Source organism: Sciurus vulgaris (genome assembly GCF_902686455.1).
Source record: "Sciurus vulgaris genome assembly, chromosome: 7".
NCBI classification, from domain to species: Eukaryota; Metazoa; Chordata; class Mammalia; order Rodentia; family Sciuridae; genus Sciurus; species Sciurus vulgaris.
The window spans coordinates 12,191,588-12,218,348 of record NC_136467.1 but is presented as its reverse complement, the minus strand read 5'-3'; the positions used below and the strand labels follow the sequence as shown (position 1 = coordinate 12,218,348).

The 26,761-nt window shown below is 45.1% G+C and overlaps 1 protein-coding gene across 4 annotated transcripts in view; it reads left to right on the top strand.

Moving 5' to 3' along the window:
• Positions 1-26,761, top strand: part of TIAM2 (TIAM Rac1 associated GEF 2) — a 204,890-nt gene that overhangs the window by 114,756 nt on the left and 63,373 nt on the right. For all 4 annotated transcript variants that reach the window (XM_079148668.1, XM_079148666.1, XM_079148667.1 and 1 more), the window contains 6 exons: positions 376-548; positions 2,611-2,835; positions 16,486-16,671; positions 17,300-17,446; positions 19,508-19,579; positions 26,597-26,758. In XM_079148668.1, coding sequence (XP_079004794.1) covers positions 376-548; positions 2,611-2,835; positions 16,486-16,671; positions 17,300-17,446; positions 19,508-19,579; positions 26,597-26,758 — 965 coding nt within the window. The remainder of the gene's footprint in view (positions 1-375; positions 549-2,610; positions 2,836-16,485; positions 16,672-17,299; positions 17,447-19,507; positions 19,580-26,596; positions 26,759-26,761) is intronic.

Sequence of the window (26,761 nt, the reverse complement as noted above, 5' to 3'; positions counted from 1 at the left end):
AGAAAGAGGGTGCTGGGGCTCAAGGGCCTGAGCTGACATCCCAGCTGTCTTCCAGGTTTCTCATCTGAAGAGTGGGTGAGTAACCACGCCTCCTTCCTGTAGGGCCCCCTTGGGAGCGAACAAGCCAGCCCCCCAGGAGTTAAACCCCAGTCTGTGCTGGGCATTGTGGTTGCTGATACGCTTACAGATACACCCTCCAGGGCCTGCCAGTACTAGCAGGCTCACTTCAGATGAGGTCTGCCTTGTTTGCCATGTTTGTGGTGCACGATGGTCTCAGCCAGGGCTGGGGGCTTATCTGAAGGCATCACTTACCTCTCATCTCTTTCCAGCCCCTCGGGTCTGTGGCAGGGACGTTATCTTGCTTCTCTTTCCCAGGCTGCACCCTGCTGTTCTACGAGACCTACGGGAAAAACTGCGCAGACCAGAGTGGTGCCCCGCGCTGCGCGCTCTTCGCGGAGGAGAGTATCGTGCAGTCCGTCCCAGAGCATCCCAAGAAGGAGAACGTGTTCTGCCTCAGCAACTCCCTTGGCGATGTCTACCTTTTCCAGGTACTTCTGGGGCTTTGTGAATGGAGGGTCGAGGTGCTGCCTGTGATGAGAGGGAACAAAGGCAAAATTGAGAACTGAAGTGAACTAGGGCTTTGGGTTGGAACCTGAGAGGGGACAGTGGTGCTCACTGCCAGTGCAGCGGTACCATGGCGAGTGTAGACATTTGTGCAGCTGGCATTTCTCAGGCACCCATCAAGTGCCAGGCTGCGGTCCATGAGATGCTCACAGGACACGGAGAAACATCATGGCCCCTGCTCTGGAACCGCTCATGACATAGAGCACGCAGCATCTGAGATTCACAGAGCTGAGATCTGGGGCATAATGGGAGAGTTGGGCTCATGAGAATCCTAGTGGAAGTCAAAGAAGCAACTTTCTTGGGAAAACCTCCTAGACAAGTGCTGTGAGGTCTTGTCTCCCTGGGAAGTGGCCTTAGGATATTAAAATTCAGGATATCTGAATTAGAAGTTTTAGCGACTTTCTAATCCCAAATGCAGAGCAGTCGCGCATAGTGGTGCTGAGCTTGGGTACTGGATCAACCTTACATTTGAACTCTGGTGCTATGCCTGAGTAGATAGGTCGTCACGGATACTTTGGGATCTTCTCTGAGCTCCAGAACCTTCTGCATGTATGTTTATAATTCCATACAGGATTGCTTTCAGGGTCAATAGCATACTATGCATGTGTTCAGTGATAAAGAAATAGTTATTTGAGATGGTGTCTTGCTAGGTTGCTGAGTGGTCTCAAATGCCTGGGCTTAAACTATCCTCTTGCATCAGTCTCCCAAGTAGTTGGCACTACAGGTGCCTCCCTCACATCCAGCTAGGAAATTCTGACTACTATTATTGTTAGTCCACTCAAAGGAGTTGGGAGTGATAGCCAGGAAATGAAATGTGCTCCCCCAGAGCCACCTAATCCAAGCCTAGTGCTTTTTGTTGATGCAGTGCTGGCTGTAGATTGTATCTGGCTGGAGGTTCATGAGAAACCTCAGAGGTCCTGGTTCAGCTCTCTGGTATATTTGGTCCTGGGTGCCCTCAGAAGCCCTGCAGAACAGATGTTCTTTAGGCTGACCTTGGGAGTCTAGTATTCTCTCATGTGCGCTACAGTAGGATTTCCTAAGAATAACCTTATCGCTGTCCCCAAACTGACTTGACTGATAGGAGTCAGGGCCTGAGGTTTGATTTTCCTGCTCTTAGCAGAAAGATCCTTTAACACCTTTCATAATGCTTTAAAGCAAAATAATGAATTGATGTTAACCTTACTGCGGGCAGGCAAACATCGTAGGTTAAATCTGCATGGACTTCTTAGGAGTGAGTGTGAAACTAATATTTTGTGATTCAGGCAGAATATTCTTAGTGTTAAGCACTTTCCCAATTGTTTCTATTCAATGATCCCAGAGGCCAGTGGCAGATCAACTCCTTGGCTTACATGTCTATGGATGTTTCTAGACATCAGATGAATGAAATGTCTCAGTCTTCTTAAAGTCATATCTATTTGTACATTTCACTTTATTTAGACTTTCTTTATAGTTTAAAAAATATATTTTCCTTTTATAAAAATAGTATATGGTCCTTGCATCTGAAGTCACCAAAGAGAAACTCTTACGCATATCCAGTATTGTAATGTCACTAGTGTGCATTTTCTCCCTATATTCTTTTTATGGATATTTTTCATAATTGAAGCCACATATTAGACATAATTTTATATCCAAATTTTGTGTTTTAGCCTCAATATTTTCTTCTTCTATTAGTATTATGAAGAGAAACAGCCGCTCAGGGAGTGGCATGGTGGAGCTCTGAGTAGACATGGCCTCGTCTCTGTCACTTCTGTCGTTGATTCTGGCTGTTCCTGGTTAGGGCTCCATGGTTGTTTCTGTTCTGCTCTTCACATTCCCTCAGGTCCTCTGAGCCCAAGTTGAGTGGTTGGGTGTGTTTTTGAAATTAAACTTTTCCTAATGAAATGCAAGTATTTCTTGGGTTTTACATATCAAAACCCAGCCTGCCATTTTGGAGAGAACTTCTGTGTCGAAGTGATTTCAAAAGGTCTCCTCCCTCTCTGTGTTTAGGCCACTAGTCAGACAGACCTGGAAAACTGGGTCACTGCCATACATTCTGCTTGTGCGTCCCTGTTTGCAAAGAAGCACGGGAAAGAGGACACAGTGCGGCTGCTGAAGAGCCAGACGAGAAGCCTGCTTCAGAAGATTGACATGGACAGCAAGATGAGGAAGATGGCGGAGCTGCAGCTGTCCGTGGTGAGCGACCCCAGGAACAGGAAAGCCATCGAGAACCAGGTACAGTTTATTTGCATTTCACGTGCAGCAACCTAGAGTGTAGGCTTACGTTGAGATCATAATTCTCATACTCTGTGGGAAATGGTTTCTTTTTAAAAAATTTTTTATTTGTTCTTTTTAGTTATACATGACAATAGAATGTATTTTGACGTATTCGACATGCATGGAGTATAACGTCCCAGTCTGTGGTTGACATGATGTGGAGTTGCCCTGGGCACGTATTGACATATGAACATGAGATAGTTTTGTCCGATTCATCCCACTGTCTTTCCTGTTCCCACTCTTCCTCCCTTTCCTTCATTCCCTTTTGTCTAATCCAATGAACTTCTGTTGTTCCCTCCCAGCCCCCTGTTGTGTGTTAGCATCTGCATATCAGAGAGAACATTTGGACTTTGGTATTGGGGAATTGGCTTATTTCACTTAACTGATAGTCTCCAGTTCCATCCACTTACTGGCAAGTGCCATAATTTCAATATTCTTTATGGCTGAGTATTGTGTATATGTACCGCATTTTCTTTATCCATTTATCTGTCGAAGGGCACCTAGGTTGGTTTCATAGCTTAACTATTGTGAATGAAGCTGCTATAAACAGCATATAAATTGATGTGGCCACTATAGTATGCTAATTTTAAGTCCTTGGGTATATACTGAGGAGTGGGATAACTGGATCAAATGGGGGTTCCGTTATAAGTTTCCCGAGGAATCTCCGTACTGCTTTTTAGAGTGATTGCACCAATTTGCTGAGGGAAATGGTTTCTGTGGCTTCTCAGTTCATGTATTTACGGCCAACTCGTGTGACATGGGTGATGTGGCTCACTTTATAGCCTTTGATGGCTGAACAGAAAGGTTGAGCATCCCTCATCTGAAATGCTTGGGACCAGAAGAGTTTTGGATTTTCTCAAAATGTTTGAATTTCGAAATATTTGCATATACACAATGAGGTATCTTGGAGATGGGACTTAAGAAAAATCCCATAGTAACACACTGATTTGGACAAACTGATATATTAGAAGTTTTACTTAAAACACAAAATTAATTTGTTTCATATGTACTTTAAACACAACCTGAATGTAAGTTACATAATGTTTTAAAGAATTTTGTGCATGAAACAAATTTTCATAGTGTGGAATTTTTCATGTCACTCAAAAAGTTTTGAATTCCAGAGCATTTCAGATTTGGGATTTCTGGGTTAGGTTCACGCAACCTATATATTGAAATAGTTTGTAACCAAATCTTTTCTCCTATGTTGAGAGATGCCATTTGGCCCAGCTGATTCTCTCATTAATGGTCATTTTTCTGAACAAAATCCATATGATAAAACCACTAGAAGACTGGACAGGTAAACCCTAATATAAAGGACGGTGGAAGGGGTAGTTGGACGTAGTGCAGCTAGCTGTGCCTGGGTTTGTGGAGTCCAAAAAACCACTAACAGGTAACAGGTAAACCTCACGGGAACATGCTTTTCTTGCTCTGCTTCCACATTCATGGATGTTAGGTGGCTTCCGCGCGTATGCATTGTAGAGGAGGTGAGGGAGCTTTTTATTTTTGTTTTCCTTGGCTTGGGCCACCTATACGCTTAGGAAAGAGTTCGTGAAATTTCTAGCCTTCCTCTCCAGTCCCTGGGAAACAGACTGAGCTGGAGAACTGTATGTGAGGAGTTTTATTTATTAGGAATGCTCTCAGGAGCAATACTGGTTTAGAGTAAGGAGCAGCACTGGGGCAGAACTAGCAGGATTGTGATGGAACGGGCCCCACAGGAAGCCCTGGAGCCGGATGGCCATTTGGAGTGTCTGCATCCTGGCAAGGGGGCCAGGGTTTCATGCCTGGTGGCCCCCTTCAATGGAAGTCAGTTCCTGGAGGGACCCAGCTGTGAGCTGTGAGCAGCTGATGCTCCTGGCAGCCCCAGGAAAGACTGCCCGTGTTTTCAACATGGGATCCAGGTGATGCAGTGTCCACTCTGACCCCTCCAAGATCAGTCGTCAGATGACTTGAGAACTTGAACAAGGAATAGGGTAAAGATAGTCTGGCATGTTCTTGAGTTTTTTTTTTTTTTTTTTTTATCCTTTTTGGTTGAAATGAGATTCTTAAAAAAAAGAATTCCATAATAACATGGTGATTTGGACTCATTTGTTAGAAGATTTTGCCTATGGTGTTTTACTTAAGTTGCCTATCAGTCTTCCATTATGTGTGAATGTTTAGCCTTGTTCAAAGTTTATCATCTACATATATTTGAAACACGGCATGTGTACAGAGAAATTCAGGGTATAGTGGGAAGCTGATTACAGGCATGCATTCAAATGATGTATTTGTGGTACAATAAGAATTTGGAATTTAGTAGTTGGCAGTAGTACAATATCCAAATACCCCACCTCTGGCTCTCATCTCTTATTTTTAAATGATGACGCAGGGCAGGTGAATCTTCTCTCACTCTTCCCACCTTTGCCTGTCCTTTTCTGTTCGATCTTCTTTCTCAGTTCTTTCCTCTTACCTGCACAGATACTGGCAAACCTGACAGATGCATCTGGCTTCAGGAAATAAAAATAATGATAAATTATGGATCCTGTTGCTAAGAAATGTATAGTTTGGTTAGAGAGCAAACCTGATAAACATGAAACTAAAGAACATTCTAGAATTGGATATTGGGTGACAACTGGCAAAGTCATCAAATTTCAAAAGGGATCAGAGGGTTGGAGTTGTGTGCTCAGCTTGAGGAAATGGTGGAGGAGACTTCCTGGAAGGATCTGGCCTTCAAAAACTGGCAGAGTTGTGCAGTGTGAAGGATTTGCAGACTGGGAGAAGAGCGGGACCATGAAAGGATCTGGGGCAGAAGGTCTTTGAGATGGTGTGGGGCTCCTGGGCACACTGATAGAGGGCGTGGCCCCGCAAACGATGAGTAGTTGGTGCTTAGTTGGACAGGTGCAGTGCAGTTTTCAGGGTGTTTTGTCTTATTCTGTAACAATACATTATCAACGGGGTGGCTTATCAACGCACATGTGTTTCTCACTGTCCCCAAGGCTGGAAAGTCCAAGATCAAGGCTTGAGTGGATTTCAGGTCTGGTGAGGGCCTGTCTCCTATAGACGGCATCTCCTTGCTGTGTCTTCGCGCGGAGGAAAGGGTGAGGAGGCTCTCTGGGCCTTCTTTATAAGGGCACTAATCTATTGTCATCTCCCCACAGGCCCTCCCTGCTAATGCCATCAACTGTAAGGTTAAGTTTTTCAATAAGAATGGTGGGGGACCGACGTACACGTTCAGACCCTAGCAGTTTTGAATGCTAGGCTTGGATATAAGTTTCAACTTACATTCTACATTCAAAGTGGAAAGCAATATAGTTTTCTGAGTTGTATTTTGGACGATGGATCAGGCAGTGACTTGGAGGACAGACTGATGTGGGCAAGGGCATTGGGCAGTCAAGTGGCACTGGTCTGGGTGTATGGATACAATGGCTTGGTCCCGAGCGACACAAACATTCAACAGTTCATATGGACAATGTACACAGAGTGCATGGTTTGCTAAAGTCGTGTAGACTCTAGAGAGTCACCTCCCGTTCCGAGTGGAACTGTTCTCATACAGCCTACTTGCTGGACGCTCCAGAAAGCAAGATAGTTTCCACATGGAGGTGAGAAGGCAGCAGGAAGAGAGCTGGGGTGGAGGGGCTTTGAGTTGGACAGTTCTGCTGCTGTCCCCTGAGCCCAACCTGCTCACATCTGAGAAGAGTTTGGTTCTGAGCTGCATGACTGCACCGCCCAGCCTCCTGTCTGTGGAAATGCAGGGTGTGACCTGCCCTGCCCAGGTGTAAGAGGAGCTGAAGGAGAGGGGGGTCATCCTGGTGTTTTCTTCATACTGCATCTCACCTGAGGTCCTGAAGTTCTGGGGTCCAGTTGTGACTGCCCTTCTGCTGGGAGAAATGGAGTCCAGTGTCACAGAGTGCTTGGGAACCCTGGTCAAAGATCACAGAGGACTCTGATAGGAAAACGCACAGTTTCAACCCTTGCGGCTCCTAAGCTTGACTTTGGAACCATGTGTCTGGAAGGGGTGCTCCGTTTGGAGTTTTCAGGTCCTTACATTTAGTCAAAGGTTTAGGTTTAGAGGGAGACATGGGAACATGGAGAGGCTCCTGGTACATGTGTATGTGTCCCTGTAGGTATGTGGAATCTTTTGATGACCACAGGAAGTCCAGGCACATGTTTTTAAATTTTTCACTAGGTAGAATTTTTCTGCTTGCCCGTAGTATGTAAATGCCTGATTGATGACGTCGCCTTTGGTGCCATTCCCTGATGGGGAGAGGTTACTCTAGCATAAACCCCTTCCCAAATCTAAGGGTCCTAGCTTTTCATTTCAGGCCTCCCTCCCCTGCCTGCCCCAACCTCACCTGCTTCCCCAGGCTCCTGTGTCTCCTTCACCAATCCTGCCCACACCTCTGCACACCCACCTTTGTGTTGGACTCTTGGGAATCTCGTAAGATTCTGTTTGGACCGATATTTAGAAATTCTGCCTGAAAATGTTTTAGGTTATGATTTCATCCCGTTTTCCCAAAGGACTTTGTTGTAGTAATTGAAAGGCAAGAGCGCTGTTTATTCCTGACTTGCAGACACAGCCTGAGCGACATTCTGGGGAAGTAAGCGCATGCTTGGAATTGCTTTTATGAGATCCCCTTTGACTAGAAAACATAAAGTGACCGCAAAGGTATTTACAGGCTGAGGCCACTCAGGTCCTGGTTCCCAAATATCCCATCCACGTATAGTGTTTGAAACTTCTGTGAAAGAGCAGTATTCAGTGCACTTACCCTTTAAAAATCTCAACTCCACTACATACTTTTTTTGGTGCATGGTAATTATTCTGAATAGTGGATTCATTGTGACACTTTGGCATGTGTGCAAAGCCTACTTTAATAACTTTTACTCCCAGTGCCTGCCTTGCCCTTCCCTTGTCTCTCCCCTGATCCCTTCCTCTATCCTCCTTGTCTCTCTTCTTTGAGATCCCCTTTTATTTCCTTTTTTCTCTAGTTTCTACATGTGAGAAAAAAGCAGCCCTCAGCTTTGTGCATTTGGCTTATTTTGTGTAACGTGAGGCTCTCCAAGTTCATCCATTTTCCTGCAGATGACACATTTTGTTCTTTATGGCTGAGTAAAATTCCATTGTGTATATATACCACATTTTCTTATCCATTCTTCTATCAGTGGACAGCTATGCTGGTTCCATAGTTTGGCTGTTGTGAATTGTGCCGCTATAAACATGGGTCTGCGCTTATCTCTATAGCATGCAGACTTTAGTTCTTTTGGGTAAATACTGAAGAATGGGTCATATGATGATTCCATTCCTAGTCTTTCGAGGGGCTGCCATACTGATTCCTGCAGTGGCTATACTAGTGTACATTCCCACCAACAGTGGGTGAGTGTTCCTTTCCCCAGCATTTATTGTTATTTGCATTGTTGACAATTGCTATTCTAACTAGGGTGAGATAAAATCTCAGTGGAGTTTTGATTTACATTTTCTTGATGACGAGAGATGAACATTTTTTCTTATAATTGTTGGCGTTTATACCTCCTATTTTGAGGAACATCTGTTTAGTCCATTTGCCCATTTGTTGAATGGGTTGTTTCTTTGGTGGTGTTTTTGAATTCTTTGTATATTCTAGACATTAATCCCTCTCGGAAGAGTAGCTAGCAAAGATTTTCTCCCATTCTGTAGGTTCCTTCTTCACACTGTTAATTGTTTCCTTTGCTGGGCAGAAGCTTTTTAGTTAGATACCATCCCATTTATTGATTCTTGGTTTTTATTCCTGAGCTATAGGAGTTCAATTGAGGGAGTTTCTGCCTGAGCCTATATGTTGGATTATTTTCCCCTATATTATCTTCTGGTAGTTGCAAGTTTTTAGTTTTATTTCAAGGTCTTTGATCTATTTTGAGTTGATTTTTGCGCAGGGTGAGCGATAGGGATCTAGTTTCTACATATGAATATACAATTTTCCTAGCACCTTTTGTTAAACAGGCTGTCTTTTCTCCATTGTTAACTTTTTGGCAGATTTGCCAAGAATCTGATGACCGTAGCTGTGGGTATCTGTCTTCTATTCTGTGTATATTTTCATGCCAGTATCAAGCTGTATTTGTTACTGTGGCTCCATAGTATAATTCGGAGTTGGGTACTGTGTTGACTTTAGCCTTACTCTTCTTGTTTAGAATTGCTTTGGCTATTCTGGGTCTTTTGTTCTTCCATATAAGCTTTAGGACTAGTGTTTCTAGTTCTGAGGAAGATCTCTTTGTTATTTTGATGGGGATTGCATTGAATCTGTAGGTGACTTTTGGTAGTATGACTATTTTAACAATATTAATTCTGCCTATCCATGAACATGGGAGGTCTTTCCACCCTTTGATGTCTTTTTGATTTCTTTCTTCAGCATCCTGCGGTTTTCCTTGTAGAGGTCTTTCAACTGGAAGTATTTCCTTTAAAATCAGGAATAAGACAAGGATGCCCACTTTTACCAATCCTGTTCAATATAGTACTTGAAACTTGCCAGAACAGTTAGGCAAGAAAAGAAAATGGATATAAATAGGAAAGAAAGGAGTCAAATTTTCCCTATTGATGATATGATCCTATACTTAGAAGACCCCAAAGACACCTTCAAAAGACTTGTAGAGCCAATAAACAAACTTAACAAAGGAGTAGTTTACAAAATCAACATACAAAAATCAGTGGCTTTCTATAGATTGCCAGTGAACCTGCTGAGAAAGAAATCAGGAAAACAATTTCATTCACACTAGCTTTATAATAGAAGAAAATATTGAAAAATAACACTAACTTTTATTTATGTAGCACTTTTCTCCAGAGACCCCGAGGCCCTCAGATCTAGTCATATGATATGTGACAATAATAGCAGAATATATAGCGCAGATTACATCGTGCAAGATAAAGTCTGAAACAGGTTTTCTTTGAAGTACGTGGGTGGAGAAAATCACAGTCAATGCCTTTTCCTAATAAAAAGACACTATCACAATAGCGACAACTGAATCTCATACTGTTATGGGGTCATGTGCTTTGCTTAAAATAAACCATCATTTAGTCTTGTCCTCGGGCCTCTGGGCTCTTCCATGGGGCAGGATGATGCATCTTTCATTTGAGCATATCCAATTCGGACCAGACCACACTGTGTGTCCACATGTCAGAGTGTCTTTGAAGTTCGGAGGGAGGAAGCGTTGTAAATTAAGTCCAGTTAGTGCTTTATTTTCCTTTCCGTTTATTATTTCAAACAAGTAAATAAGGACAGAACTTCACCACCCTTAGGCGACCTTGGCATCCTCCCAGATGGCTTTCTCCAGACTGTCTCATTCTGTGCCCTTCCCTGGGGAGCCTCGCAGCTTCCTGTGTTAACCAGCTGAGAGGGAGGGGCAGTCAGACGCCCTGGAGTTCTGGGGTGGGTGGGGAAAGTGCTCAGCTGGTGGGATGTGAGATTCGAGCTCCCTTTACAGTGTTTACTTAAAGGCTTAACATGATAAGGAGAATGTATTGAATTTAGAGGATTGGAAACCAGAAAGGGGGCAGTGTGGACTAACTTTGAGAAACACACAACATGGTGTGTATGCCGGTAGGCCACGGTTTGGGAAATGAACTGCTAGAGAGCAGAATATTTGTGAGGGGGACTTGAGCAGGTCAAGGCCAGCTTCTGCAGGTGTTGGGTGAAGAATGAACTTTATTCTTTGGGCAGTTGGGAGATGGTGGAAGTGTTTTGGGCAGAAGAAGTTTTGGTGTAGTTGAGTGAGCATGGGCCAGCGGGTGTGCGTGGACCAGACACTACCTCTGTCCTCGGGGGGTCTCTTTCCAGTAGAAAGACAGAGAGTCAAAGCACATAGTTTCCACATATTACCATGAATTCAGGACAAATGGTGTTCCAGAGTGCCAGGGAAGACAGAATGGGAAGCTCATCCTCAGGAGCTGTCACGGAGGACTTCCTGGAGAGGAGCGCCTGAATTCCTTCTTGAGAACTAAGGAGTTAATCAGAAGAGGATGGAGAGGAGTTTCCAGGTGAGGCGCAGCCTGAGCAATGGCAGGGAGCTCTGAAGTGGTGTGGGCACCTGGCCTTTGGGAGTCTCGGGCAGGGTGAGCGGGACTGTGCTTCCTTCTCTGTACTGCTGGGGCAGCCTCCAGCTTGGCCCTCCTCCGGTGCATCTTCCACACAACAACCAGAGTAGCTGGCGTGTAGAAGGGACTCTGACTGCGGTTTACACACATCGCAGTGGGCCTCCAGGCTTACAGATGAGGTCCCTGAGAACCTCTGCCCTCCCCGACCTGTGTCCGGCAACACTAGCCTTCTGTAGACCCTGAGCCCCCACCCCACTCCTCACTGTGGGTGTTCCCTTTGTAGACAGGACTCCATCTGCAGGGCCTGTGCACACTCCGCACCCCCATCACCTGGCTCAGCCCCCTGTCTCGTAAAGGCCGAGAGGCATGTCTGTCCTCTAGTCCCCTAAGGGGCTGCCCCAGCTCCCCTCCCACCCTCTCCGTAGGGACTCCCAGGGTTCCTGGTGTCTGTCTGCATTTCTGCCGCCATCACCTTGCTCTCTAATCATCTCCTTGAGGCTGAGCTTGCACCTGCTATGAAACACGAGTCCCTACGGCACCTGAAGCTCCCGCCTCTGGACGCTCTGTACCTTGTTCAAGTTCATGAGAGCATGCACCCCTCTCTCTCTCGTGAACCCCGGAATCACTCATCTTTGCTGTGGGAAACTGACTTTTCCTCCGAGGCAGTCCTTGCTGGTCCCCCTCCAGGGCTCCTGGAGGCTCCTCAGCCCTTCCCTCTTCTGCCCCCAGCCCCTCTCCTCCTGCCTTGCTCCTGCTGTGGTTCCCTTCCCAGCCACAATCACATTTAATCTCAGTAACTGCGTGAGGTAAAGGTGTGTCCGTAGCGCCCTCAGGTGAAGTGGCTTCTCAGTGTCACCTAGCTGTTCAGTGGCAGAGCCGGGATCCGACTCCAGGTCTGAGCTCCTGAGGCTCCAGTGCTTCTCAGTGAGATTTGGATAAATCAGACGATACTTTGCTTACTAAACCATGGATGAATTATTTGGTATAAGTTAGAAATTAATCCTTATCTGTTATCACAACTTGGGTTTTAAGCTCAATGCTTTGGGAAGTGTATTGATTATAAACTGGAGTAAATTTTATCTCAAAGGAAACCAAACAAAATTGATTCTCCAAACTGTAGCTGGTTGTTCTAACTACTAATTAACTTTAGCATAATCTAGGTCCCTGGTTGGTATCTTCTGTGAAGATAGGTTTTAGTATTTGGAAAATAGGGAAGTTTTTCAGCTTATTCCACCAAAAAGGAAAAATGAATTACCTTTCAGGCCAAGCCTAGTTAGTAGTGGACAACTGGCCAAATTTCACAATTAAATGACTAAATGGTGGAAAAGTTTTCTAGGAGATTTGGGTGTGGTAGGAATGTGCTTGTCATCTTTTAAAATGTATCACTCATTAGATTCATTGGTTATTTTTATCATCAGGCTTCATCTTGCCCCTTCCCTCTTTTCTGTAGTGGAGCACAGTCTCTCTGAGCTCATTAAATGAATATAGCCACGGCTGCAATAAAGAGGAAGCTTTTTAGCTTTTAATTTGTGTCAACTTAAAAAATGTGAGTTTTCCCTGTGATTTTGGTTAAAAATGTATCCTTTTACAATGAAAGATAATGAAAACCACCTTGGAGTAAGTTGTTTTTCATCCTTGTCATTGTTTTGTGCAGGAACATGAAAAGAAAGGAGAGCTCAGTTTACAGGATTGAATTTTTAATATCATGTCCTGATACCTTTAAAAGTAGTGTCTGAGGACAGTTGTCAGTGTGCAAGAGATTTAGAAAAGAGGGGCAGTCTTGGAATTTGGGGCATTTCAGTTTTTAATAATGTTAGGGGGGAAATTCCAGAATTAGTAAAAATCCGTGATAAACAGCTGCCAGATGACATTGCTGTTTTGGTGATAATGTTGATGATGATGATGATTGAATTTGACTGAGGTAGCATAAGAGAGCAAAGGAAACTGTCTCTTATTCCTGCCATGACATTTTAAAAGTGTACCTTAATCCCATCTTCTGAGGGATTATCATAAAATGTTTTCTTTGGACTTAGTATTACTTTAAATGTGGGCTCAATTTGAATGTCAGGGTTAAAAATTGGAGTGGGAACTGTTCAAGATGAATAAGACACCTAAATGAGAACGTCGGTAGCCTTGCTTCCTTCTCTGTAGAAAACCTGGGAAGAAATGAAGTTTCTGGGGTCATTGAGATGGAAGTTGCTGCAACTGGCTTCTGGAGAGTGCAGAGCCCTGCGTGGAGGGCAGCAGACCCCGGAGCTTCTCAGGGAGAGCCTCCCAGCACTGTCTTTGTGAGTCTGGAAGGGCTTGCTTATTCACACCTTGAATCAGACCTTGACTTGTCTGTGGGCCTTGGCATCTGAGGAAAAGTGTTGGCCTGCCAGACGTTCCAGATATTGTGGAGTCTGTTTCCATCTCGGGGATTCAGCCCTCTGCCACCTCCTCCCCTCTAGGAAACCCCCACCTCTGGATCCACATTCACCCGCAGATCTTCCAGGTCCTTCCCTACAACTCTGGTGAGTGCGCAAGAAAAGTCAAACATTTCATTGTTTCTCATCCAACCACAAATCCTCCGTTAAGCTCAGCAACAGATTCTCTCTATAAAGAACCATGACCTTAAAAAGAAGGTAAATATTGTCTTTAAATGCAATAGATGTGCGACTAATGATGGCTTATCCTGTCAGAGATCTACAAATAAAGTCTGTGTTACTCAGGGGTCTCTGGAGGAACAGTCTCGCCACGCGTGGGCATGTAGGCACACACCGAATTGGCGATCGTGCAGGTGGGGAAGTCTCAGGATCTGCAGGGGAGGACAAACTGAAAAGTCAGTGGCTGGCTCTAGACCAAAAACTGGCAGGTTCAAGACCCAGGAAGAGCCAGTGTTTTGGTTAGAATCCAAATGCAAGATAAAAAGCCAGTGTTCCAGGTCACAGTCAGGCAGGGAACTTCTCTTACTTGCCCTTTGGGTATGTCCAGGCCTTCAGCTGCTTGGATGAGGCTCCCCTACATTAGGGAGGGCAGTCTGCCTTACCGAGTCTTATTCATTTTAATGCTAGTTGCATCCAAAAACACCCTCACAGACCTACTCAGAATATTGGTAGAACAAATATCTGGATACCTGGTAGCCACAATCAAGAACAACAAAACAGAGACTGCCATCAGGATTAGGTTAAAGGGCACTGTTGAAATAGTCACTCTCTTTGCATTTTCTACTAAATAACATTTTAAAAATACCTCCACAGAGTACACTGTTAATTGAGGTACTTGTGTTCTTGGAACTTAATCACAGAAGTTAGCAAATGTCATAGTCTTTGTAGGGTCTCTCTTGGTCTGTTAGAGTTTCACTGCCCTTTCCCTCCTCCAGCAGATGAAAACATCTGGATTCACGTTCTTGCAGTGAACTCGATTGTGTTTTGGGTGGGGAGCTTTATGAGTATTAACAAAATTTTGTTGTTTTATTTCATTTTTTAAACAAATTTTTGTTTACAAAATCTTAAGATTCCATATATATTGTTTAGGACCAAACTGTCCTTACCTGTCAGTGGTACTTTGATGGATAGTCACATGAATACATTAAATGGCACTTTAAAAAATAGTTTGTAGGCTGAAGAACTGGGTGTAAACATAAGAGATTGTCATCTTTCCTGACCTGTGGTGACTGGCCCAGGCCTGGCTCTTATTTCTTCATCCTTTGAATTCACCACGGATGGCCTGCACATCCTTCTCCTCTGGCAGCCAGTGACTCTTCTTTTACCTTCCTCTGAGTTCCACAGCCCCAGTAGAACTCCCAGAAACTATCTCAGCAATTTCACATTGAGGTGCAGGAAGGTGTTATAAGCTTCAATATGTTACCCAGTCTGCAAATATCTACGTACTGTGAGAGGACAAAGGGATACATCTGTAATTACGGATTTTCAGGAGTCGTCTAAAGGGGAAGATATTTGCGAGATGGAGCTGGAAGTCTAGATTCCACTGTAGCTTAGGCTTCTGATGGCCTCAGTTTATCCCTGTCTGTCCCATCTAGCATCTAGAATTCTCTTAATTTGGTGAGACCAGGACGAGGTCTGCAGTTCCCATTTGTATTCTCCTGTTGACCTTGGGCAGTGCTCACGAAGGCCAGGCACCAGAATCACAGGGGGCACTTTTGAAACGTACACTCTCGTAGGCCTCAGACCTGATGGGGGGACTCCTTGGGAGTAAGACTGGATCATCTACATTGTAAGAGCCACCGTGTCCTGCTGTTCACGCAGGCTAACACCAGTAGGTTATTCCATCATTGGCAAGGATGTAGAAAATCTCCCTCCTCCCCAGAGACAGATTGATTTAGGAAAGCGAACCCACGTTCAGAGGCGAACCGGACCATCTCCAGAGGGAGAGACGGCCAAGGGCCTGTAGAATCTTAATCTTTGTTTAATTCCTTGTAGACATTCAGGTCCTTTTAATGCTCTCATGACTTCATTGTTTTACTGACAGTGATGAATCATGAACTATTTATTAAGATCTTATAGCCATTTTATTTCTTTCCCACAGAAAAGTTGTTCAGTGACCTTCCTAAGGAACTAACACAGAGAACTTGGAGGGGGTCTGGGGAATACCCAGGATTTGTAACTTTTTTGTAGGGAGCGACTGAAGGGGACACAGCGTCCAGTGTTGGAGGTACTCCAGATTATCCTTGATGCAGAAGTAAGACACAACTTGGCAAATTGGAGACACAGTGGCTGCACGGGCAATGACCTAACCCCCGTCCCAAGCCCCTTTTGGCAGACCCTTGGGTTCTGAGATGGTCCCCAAGACCTGCGGAGCCAGCTTTCTGCTTGGCTTCTGAGCCTGTATTGGCAAGTCACCAGAGCCGCTCTTCACCTATAATTTGCACATAAATGGAGTAATGCTTATGTGTAACACACTGTGACATCCTTGGGAAAATGGCAGAGGCCCCCCAGAGTTCGCCTATTTCTTTACCCACTGAGGACTTCAGTTTTGAAGGAGTCGGGAGGAATTTCGGTCATGTGAATAACTGTAGATACTTTAATTCCATTCAGATGCACAGATGGTTGTTATTCTCCAGGATCCTTAAAATAGCGGTTCGCGTTGTTTGTCCTCATCCCCAAGTCCATTTGCTTCTGAGTGCTCTGAGTCATTGACTTGAGTGAGCAGGACGAGAGAGCCCGGCCTGCGTGGAACCAGCATCTGTTTCTGTACAGTTCAGTTAATCTGCTTTCGGATCAGAGGCTGTAAATGGGAAGGGAAATGAAACAAAGGGAAAAAATTATGTTTTGATTTTGCATCCTGTTTTAAGTCAGTGTGGTTTAATGCTGGAGTTCTCCAGAGATCATGCCATTGTGGCATGTCACTGGACCGGGACCACTGGCCACCCTGGGTTTTCGGCTGCCCTGGTGAAGCGCAGCACTGTGTGACTCAAGGGTATTTCTTTGGGAGCAGAGATGGGGCGAGCAGAGAGGGCTGGTTTAAATCTTTGTGACTCCAGCTGAAACGAATTTTTCCTTGAAGTTTGCATTTTCTATTTGTTCCATGCAAACTCCTAACTTTTATTTAAGTTACTTCTGCTTTTCTCGTTTAAGATCCAACAATGGGAGCAGAACCTGGAGAAATTTCACATGGACCTATTCAGGATGCGCTGCTACCTGGCCAGCTTACAAGGCGGGGAGTTACCAAACCCCAAGAGTCTCCTTGCAGTCGCCAGCCGTCCCTCCAAGCTGGCCCTTGGCAGGTTGGGTGTCTTGTCCGTGTCTTCTTTTCACGCTCTGGTAAGTTCCTGAGGAAGTTGTACCCACAACCTTAGGAGAGGATCACAGTAGCTCACCTTCCCAGCTGCTGCCCTCAGCTCCTTGGGAAGTGAACCCAGTAGCTGAGGAGGCTCACCCAGAGGCTGGGGCTGGGATCTGCAAAGGAGACTGGAGAGAGCCCAGTTTGTCTACTGCGTGTTCTAGGAACTCAGCTGCTAGTGGACAGTTATTACCCATTTGTGTTCATACCTGCCTGCCCTCAGTTCCTCTGCAAGCCATTGGGCAGGTGAGACCCTTGAGGAGTAGCAGCAGGGGCCTAAGGAAGCAAGGATGGTTGTTTTGTGTGCTGAGAGCTGTGCTGGGTTTTCTGGGATTACTCCTTGAGTGGCGTCTGTGTCTTGAACTGGGTCCATGGCTGTTTTGTGACCTTGCTCCCTGTGTGGAAAGGTCTGAAAGTTGTACCTTGTCTTGTGCTATCCAGGTAGAGGTACATGGTGGGTGCATTCCTGGAACATGGAACATGCAGCAGCCTTTGACACTAGCCAGGATGTGTGTTTAGCAAGCAGCACTTACTGCTTCTAGGGTAACGGTTAATGCTCTGTCACCCACAAAACACGCTTCTCTGATTTTCTAAATGGTTTTAAATTAGGTGTGTTCTAGAGATGACTCTGCTCTCCGGAAAAGGACCCTCTCACTGACCCAACGAGGGAGGAGCAAGAAGGGCATATTTTCTTCCTTAAAAGGGCTGGACACACTGGCAAGGAAAGGGAAGGAGAAAAGAGCTTCTGTGACTCAGGTGAGTTCTTGGCTCGGGACAACCACCAGCTGGAGCGACTTTCCTGAAGTCCTTGCCTCTCGGCCTGCTACGAATGATAGATGTTCATCCTCTCCTAAGGGTGGAATAAGAGTCAGTTCGAAGCAGTCCATCTTAGCATGGACTCTTGACTCCAAGTGAAGTACACTCAAGTTGCTTGGTGTGCTCTTGCACACCTGTGGGACCCTTGTGCGGTGCTTCAGCACACGAAGAATAAGAATTGTCAGAAAATAATCCACATTCCTCGGTGCCTTTGGTACTAATATTTATTTCCCCATAGCCTTTGTGTTGAAATACACGTGGAAAGTTAATATCAATGAGAGCAATTGCAGCTATATCCTATTGATAGTGCTGGATTCTTTGTTTGCTCAAACCTTGTAATATGAAGGAGTTTTATCAGCCCGTTTTATAGAAAAGGAGACTGATGCTTGAAGAGATTAAGTCACTCACTGAACCCCTGTTTGCTACTGCCCTAGGGACGAGACTGGGACTCACTTGCCTGAATCCAAAACTCTGAAACACTGGACAATTGCTACTGCTTATTTTCCCTTCAGAAGTAGTGGCTCTTTAAGACAGCCTGAACATTTATTACTGAAATGTGGACCAAATACAGTGAATTGTGTTTAGACAGGAAGTGTTTCCTAATGCCCATGACATAGCAGGTGACAAGGAATTTCATCTTCTGATGGATACGTTTTAAGATTATTTCTTCAAATACTGTAGAAAGATAAGTTGTGTAATGATCTGATCATCTGAGTGGGGAAAATGTTTGCAGTTAATTCAAAAGGAGTTCTTGTTTTCATTTTCAGTGGGTTGCCGTTATTCTGAATATCCCTCAGTGTCACATGAAAGCATGGTCGCATTTCATGGAACTGAATTTTCTAATTTGTATATGGCTCTCTATTCAGAAATATATAGCACATCTATGAATTAGGTGACTAGAAGGGCTAGTATCCACTTCTTCAACATACCCAAACCTGGAAACAATGAAGCTGGAGGTTGTAGGGAGTGGATTGGTTGGTGGAAAGATAGCAAAAACATGTAACTTCTTTTACATAGCCAAGAATATCACATTTTAAAATTATACTTCTTCTTATATTTTAAATATAATTTCCATTATGGGTTCTAGTCAGCTGTAAGTCATGGCTATGCTGGGCCTAGGCTTTCTTTTCTCCCTCCATATTTTTTTATTGGTACATTATAGTTGTACGTAATGCTGAGATTCACGGTCCTGCATTCATCCATGCACACAGAGCCTGAACTTCTGAGGTGTTAAAGTAATGTCTTTAAGACCAATCCTGATTTTATTCGAGATAGTCAATTCTATGTCATTAAAACGATGATAGCTTGCTTGTTTTTCTTAGATGTAGACGTTCAGCTGATTACATGTGAGCTGAAATGGTCTTTACCCCAGCATATATAGAAAATGTTCTCAACAAAAGATTTGTTGATAGACAAAAAAGCATTTGGTTGAACATATTTTTTGTATTAAAAAGAGATGAAACCAATTATAATATTTTTATAACTGAATCAAGTTGATTTAGTAGGTATTACTAAAGGCTTAAATGACCTTTAATGTTAGTTATCTACAAAATTTAGATGGAAAATTTGGAAAAGTAAATGATTTCTAGTCTGTCTATCCAAACGCAACCACTTTTAACATTTAGCTATGCTTTCTTCCAAAATTTATTCTGTGTGCATTAAAAGAAAGTATAAGCTTGATTTTGGTATCTTTGCCAACTCTGAGCTCTGTTCCATATCTTTAAAAATGTGAATTTGTCAAAAGTGACATCAAGAAGATTCAGAATGACTTGAATAACATGTGACATCATAGAAAAATAAAATACATACCTATCTGGGAAGAAAAAAAGCAATGTTTTTTTTTCAAAGTTAGAACTTCAGTCGGGTTAGAATATTCGACGATACAAATTGTGAAATGAAGATCTTATGTTATACAAGTTTAATTTTTAAATACCGTGGAAGGATGGATGCCCTATGAACTTCTCAGAGCCATTTCTTTTATCTTTCACCCCTCTCTGTCAGATATTCGATTCGAGTAGCAGCCATGGATTTTCTGGAACCCAGCTACCTCAGAGCTGCACCAACTCCAGCGAGGTAAAGTTTGCTGCAGGCGGCAGCCACCTTGATTCTCACCCATGATGCGGGTGCTCTGTTAAGCAGGAATGCTGGCCTAGCATTCTGTTTTCAACAGATTCACCAGAATCTTTATGTGAATCTGTTGAAAGTAAAATCAGAATCAAAATGGTCCCTCCTAGGTAAGCTAAGTTGTGTCCTTTGAGTGCCAAGTCCTTTTGGAGGTGAGCTCAGGGCAACACTATCCTCAAACTAGCTGCACAACTAGACTAAGGTCCCAAGCCTCTTCGTGAGCGCTTCTCTCTTCCTCACCTGAGGTTGAGTGAGCCCCACACTGCGTTTTCCTCTCGTGGCTCCCAGGGGTCTTCCCTCCATACCTTGGGTGCGGTGGGTGTCTCCAGGTGCCCTCTGCAGAGCCAGGCAGACTCTCCCAGTCCCCAGACGTGCTTCTCACTGAAAACTCCTCATCTGTTTCCAAATGACATTCTGGAGTGGGGTCAAGATTGTTAGGAAGTGCTCAGGCCTCTTCTTTGGTGCCTTTTCCAAACCCTCACCTTCCCTGGAAGCTGTTGGGTGTCATGGCTCTATTTCTCTGACTGCTCCCTTGCCAAAGCATTTTGTCTGCGGTTTTATTTCTAACAAAGCTATGAGCCACTTGTTGGAGTTGAAAAGCTAATTATGGTAAGCTTAGACAAACTTAACATACCTTTGCAGAAGCAGGCGGCATTCCCAATAAGTTAATGGGGATGATTCAGTGAATTGGGAATTAGGAAAGAAATAGAGGAAAGTCGAGGGTTAGACACTGTGACAGGACCAGGGAAGGGGGGAGCGAGGATCTCTCTGGTCATCCTAACGTCTACAGCACGGATGCCTCTGCGTAAGGATGGCTCAGAGCTGCTGCTGAGACAGCTCCGGGGGACAGCTCAGCCTGCAGGGTCCTGCTTCCTGGAGCGTGAGCTTAGGATAGGTCAGGAGAGTCCCTGCTGGACACCTCGCTCCTCATCACCTCCATCCATTGCACAACAGGCAGGTCATGCAATGGAGCAACTTGGACCAGGAAGCCTTCCCTCTCAAGCTGCACCTGGTCTGTGTTCTCCTTTTGCTAGATTTAACCAACATGGCGGGATGAGGGCCTTTTCTAGAAGTCATGCCATCCAAGTGGCAGACCTTTCCTGCTGAATGGTCTCCCTTTCCTCCGCCTTTGGTTCTGTGTGCCTGCAGAGCCTGTTCAGTATGAATCGGTGGCTCCATCCTCCAGGGCCTTGACTGTTACAGCTGATGCAGCCCCATTCTTCCCTGGTTCTTACTCTGTCCTGCCTTTTCCTATTGGCCATCCCGTCAAGTGAATGTGCCATATTTTCCAGGAAAAGTGATAACCAGGACCCTGGGTCTGGAGAGTCTGTGTATATTCCTTTGTTAAGTATATATTCAAAATCTGTAACACTCTGCCAAGGGTACAGTACTGGCTCGTTAAGTGTGTTAGCTGTAGGCCTTTCATGGTTGAGAAGAACTATTTGTGCTCTGATAAAAGTCCATCACTTTAGGATCAGATCTCTTCCAACATTGATAACAATTTAAAAGTCTTACTTTAAAATTTAAGAGATTATATCTCAGGCGCTATTGCCCCTCCTAGGTGCGCCACTGGGGGACTTCTGAGTATTTCTTTCACCTTCCTTTTTAATAAACTACCATTTGTTTGCTTAAAAAAAAAAAAATTGTATCTCAAAACATTTTCTATTATCTAAACTTAGGGTGGACTTTGACAGTAAAGTCTGCTAAAGTTGTCATCGATAAGTTTTGTGCTTATTTAAATCAAGATCAATTGGTCAATCTTGTCAATCTCAATCTTTAATTGACAAACCTCCCCAGAGTTACCAGGGGTGAGAGAAAACTGTTGCTGCCTCTGTTTGTTTTAAGCACAGGTATTCCATGATCCCTTTTCATTTTAACTGTGCATCACTTCCGATATAGGGATAATCAGAGACGTTTCTTTTGCGTACAGAACTGTTTTAACCGTGCGTCCGTGGTTTCTATGCCACAGCACTGAGATAACTAGGTTTAAATTGAACTGCAGTTAAAACGAAGTGCGTATGTAAAAAAAAAGGTCTTTGGGACTTAAAATTCTGCCTGTAGCTGGTCAAAGAGTTAGTATTACATTTTACTACTTTTCCTCTGCTAATCACTCTTGAAGACTATTTATAACCAGCACAAACCATCTATTTTTATACAGTAAGTACATTATGTCCATTTGAGTAACACAGAAAGGCCGTTGTGAGGGAGGGGCCGCGAGCAGTTGTCAGTACTCTGATTGGTGCTTCACGTAGTGTCCAGCACTGAGTCACCCTAATTCAGAATCTGTTAGGGCTGGAATAAAGCCAGTCTCACTCGAGCATTTTTTAAATGACACCTTGGCTAGCCAAAAATGAAAGTGTTCTGGTCTCCTCCTTGATGAGTAGGGAGGAGTCTCCTGCAACGTGTGGCCGCTTTGTCGTGGAGAGTGTGACAACAACCCCCCACGGGGCTCCAGGGCATCTGCCTCAGAAGCGGCACCCCAAACATCCTGCCAGCTTCTGGCCTTGGCCCGCTCTCCTGGAAAACTTGCCTGGTGTGTCCCAACTTTCTGTGGCAGCAAGTGAATGAAGTATTGTCATATTAGTTATTAGCTCCCAATTGGAGAAAAAAAATACCCTAATGTTGGTTTCTCAAATGGAAAATGTGAATTAAGCCACTAACTCCTGACCACAGGATATTCTGTTTAAATAGAGAGCTCTTCTGGAGGCCTGCCCGGGGCACAGACGTGCCTGGTCCCTGGACGTGTGGACGCATGTGCGTACAGCTGGCCAGCCGGGTCTTTGTCTCCCTTCCTACCAGCTGATGCTCGGGCACCAGCCCAAGAAGGAAGTAAACACTGGGCCCTCTGTGACACTTCCCTGCTAAGGAGCCGGGCACATACCTCCTTTTGTGCTTCTTCTCATCTCACTTGCTAATAGGCTTTCCTTTTTATCAGCAACTGTGGTGGTGCGGGCCCATTTGTGACAGCCAGATTGCGACTCGCTTCCCTTCAGTGATCCAAGTAGTAATTACAAGCCATTTGATCCAAAAGCATCTGCTGTGAGAACACACGGGGTTTCCATACTGAGCAGAAGGAATCTGACATGGTTTCAGGACCAGTCAAGTAATAATAATAATAATAATGATAGGAGTCGCCCTACCAGGAGAGCAGAAGCGATTTTCAAGTGTTAGTGGTCAGCGTGTTGTGGCTGCGGCCGCAGATTGTCCCTGCTCCCACTTCACAGATGACCGGGGGAGCTGGATTGCAAGGTGCTCTGGACCTTAGTGGCCCCCCTCCCCGGACTCCCTGGGATTTTTTAGACACAGGATGATTCTTCTGCAGTTTTGACAGTGGCCGTCCTTGAACCGCCAGGGTTGTGGGTGGTAGGGTGGAAAGCCCCCATCCAGGCTGCACCAGGAAGTCTTCCCCATGTGCCTTTCAAAGGCCATTCTTCACCAAGACTCCCTGTGAGGCTGGTGTTTTTTAATTTCTTTTAAAGGTAAAGAAACGGAAGTGAAGAGACGCAGGAACCAGGCTGGCCAATCTTAACCAGGCTGGATTTGACCCGGATTGTATTTTTTGCCACCTTCATCCAAATTCTCCAGGGACTGGAAACCTTGAGTGGGCAGTTGGAAGTTTTTATGGGGCACCGGGAGGTGGGTTGGGGCAACAGGTAGGGTGGGTATGCAACAGTCTGGACAGGTGACCAACCATGGAATTCTGGGTGAGTGGTTAAAAAGATTTAATATAGTACCTTTGCTAAGGATATGTCGGGGAATTTTCCAGATGGCCGAAGAACTTTTTGTTTTCAAGATTCTCTATTCCTTTTATGAGAAGAATGTCAGAATATTTTATCTGGCTTATTGAAACTAAAGCGTGTGTATTTTTAGCTTAGATGGCATTGACCTTCTCAATGGACTCCCTCCAGCTTTCTCTCCAGAGGGGAAAGCTGACAACAACCTAGGAGATTCGTAATCACCAAGCAGCTTTATTTTATATTACTAATCAATTAATTCCACATTCTTGATGCTTTCTTTGAATAATCAGATTTTATTTATTTTTATTTGGCACCAGGGATTGAACCCAGGGATGCTTAACCACTGAGCCACATCTCCAACCCTTTCTCAAGTTTTTATTTTTTATTTTGAGACAGGGTCTCACTAAGCTGCTTAGGGCCTCACTAAGTTGCTGAGGCTGGCCTCAAACTTGTCATCCTCCTGCCTCAGCCTCCTGAGTCCTGAGGATTATAGGCATGTGCCACCATGCCCGGCAGGTTTTGCTTTTTTTGTATCATATGGTTTTTTGTGTGTGTCTTACAGCAAAAATCTAATTTTTCCTGGGTGGGGGGTGGCTTTTGAGAAGGTCTGAATCTTTGATGGGCATCGTATCATTCATTAGGTCTTAGGTTAACAGTGTAGGCTCAGGAAATGAAGCCTCAGAATAGTTGTAGGTCAAAAGTCAACTTTTAAAATAATTGAATATAATATTGAATGTAATGGGAATTTTTTTTGTCTTTCCTTCCATTCTTCTGTTAATACTTTTCTCTCATCCAGGATGTGTTCCCTGTAATAAATCTGTTAATTTGTTTTCTTTAAATTTGAGGGTATTAAGAACCTGACACTACAAAAACAGCTTTGAATCATTTGCAAATGAACCACCTTCACCTTCCAAGCCTATGTAGGGTACGATTTCTAGTGGCATCCAACTGGGCACTGGTGGGCAGGGTGCCCCGTGGGCTGCAGGTGTTCTGGGATCCTGCCCAGGGCTGCAGGAGGCTGGGGCTGAGAAAGCCAAAGCCCCTCAGTCTTACATCTTACCACCCAGGGTGGGAGGACCTAAAACTGACCATGCTAGCTGGACATGGTTAAACACAAATCACGCCAGGAACGGGCCGGTGGACTCTGCTAGGTGAATGGAATTGGGGAGAGGTGGGCAGAACGGGGAGGCATTTCGTGGGAAAGGGGTGGCATTGGGGGAAGGTTGGAGGACACACATGGTCTCAGCGCTGAAGCCGTGAGGAGGGGTCTGGAGCCCCTCCTGCTGGGGGAAGGTCAGGTGAGCCAGTCTGCTTGACTGGAACTGGCATGTGTGATAAGGGAAGAAATCGGGAACCTTAGGTCACCTCCCTCTGCCAGGGTGACATTTCTGTGCAGGGCGAGGGTGATGTGCACAGGTCAAAGTTGGACTTCCAGGGTTCAGATCCCTGGAGAGCCACATGTATGGGCTGAGGGGCTTGGGAAGTTTCTCGGATATTTTGCACCTTACTTTTCTCACCTGAAAATAGGGTGTCACGGTGGTGCCCAGCGGAGAGGCCTATCTGGGTGGTGAGTGAGCCGCAGCAGGTCCTAGCGCGGATGGCAAGGCTGGGCCACAGGGCAGCAGGCCGTGGCTGTGGATTTGTGTTTCTCAAGTTTCTCCCCGGCTGTTGACCTCCTTCACGTTTCCCCTGTCCTGCTCTCAGTGCAGCGTGGACTGCGGGCTTCCTCTGGCCTCGACCTTCTGTGGTTTCTGGCTCCACAGCGCCCTCTGCTGGGGCTTCAGTTTCAGACTCCACAGTAGTTTAAGAGGTGGGGCTTGCCCGGCTGCTGCCTGGTCACCTGGTGGAATCACCGCCTACGTGGAAGACGTCCGCGGGAAAGCACCGGTCCGGAGCCTGGACCCTTCAGGAGACGTGGTGTCCCGGCAGGTTCCTGGCATCCTTGGCTCCAGGCATCTGCTCCCCTCTCTTTTCCCCGCTTCTTGGCACGCGAGGGGACGATCATCTGGCTGTGATCATCCAGGAAAATGTGATGAAAGTGACGGGTCCATGACGGATCCAAAAGTGTCACTTCAAAGTCGGTCACCACGTTTTCAAAAGGACGGCTCAGAAAGATGGATTCTTCTCTGGCTTTGCCCAAACCTGTTCTTTTGAATTTCTTTATTGTTTCTGTTCTAGTGTTTCAGTCCTATAGAGGAGAATCTTTTGCTTTGTGTTTAAAAGATGCGTGGAATTAAACGTAAAATCACCCCCCTGTGGTAACTGGGTATGACCAGTGGTAAACAATGTGAAAACATCCATGCTACCTGTGACATTTTCTGGTGTGTCAGGCATTTTCACACGTATGACCACTTTGTTCACAGAAGCTCCTATTGTGAGTGAATACACTCAAGTAGTGATAATGACCCCCTTTGACGGATTAGGAGTCGAGGCTCAGCAACTTCAGTGTCTTGCCCCAGGCCACTCTTTGCTGGCTAGGTGGTAGAGTCTGTTACTTGTGATTTCAAATCCCCACATCTTTTGTTTATCACAATGAAAATGAAAGAACCTCGCCTGAGAAAAACATTTCTGAATTGCTTAATAAATGTTAGCTATTCCTTAGTAAATTATAGAACACATTGGCATGAAATTATCCAGTGACCGTGATGGTGAAATTTAGGGAACTAAGCCATTTGGAAGAGCCTCCTGAAGGTGGTGGTTGGGGATGATTTCCAGTGTCTACCTGGGAAACAGCTGAAAAAGACCTCCCCTGGACTTGGGTTAGTTTTTAAAAAGCAAGTAGAAATACACGGAGGATTGTGCTTGGATTAAGTGAAGTGCACGTCAGCGCCAGGGTGCAGGCACGGATGAGGTTGTGGATGAGGTGTGAGGAGGAGCCTAGGTTAGGTGCACGTTTGACAGAGGCCCTTCTCCGCTCGAGCTCTGGAGCGGTTTGACCACACACCAGGCAGCCCTGCGTGGATTGCGGTGCTTTGTCTTGGTCTGTGTGGACAATAGTAGAGTGGAAAGAACAGGAGTCTGCTGACCTCACGCCCTCGCTGGGCCTCAGCCTCACCCATATGGACCCCAGGGCAGTGGGCTGCTCTCCCCAGAGGTTGTGAGAAGCAGCAACAGGAGGAGTGTGGAGGGGCTTATGACACCCACTCCATAAATCCAGGACATAGTTTCTCAGAGTTTCCTTCATCTGTGTAGCTGACCTGTGTGTTTTTCTTCCCGCATCTAAAAACAGGTGGATGAACTTCTGCATCTGTGTGGGTCAGCAGCAGATGGTGCTGCCCGAGACAATACGTGGGAAATCCAGGCTTACATTCACTTTCAGGATAATCAAGGAGTCACTGTAACCATCAGGCCGGAACACAGAGTGGAAGATATTTTGACCTTGGCATGCAAGGTA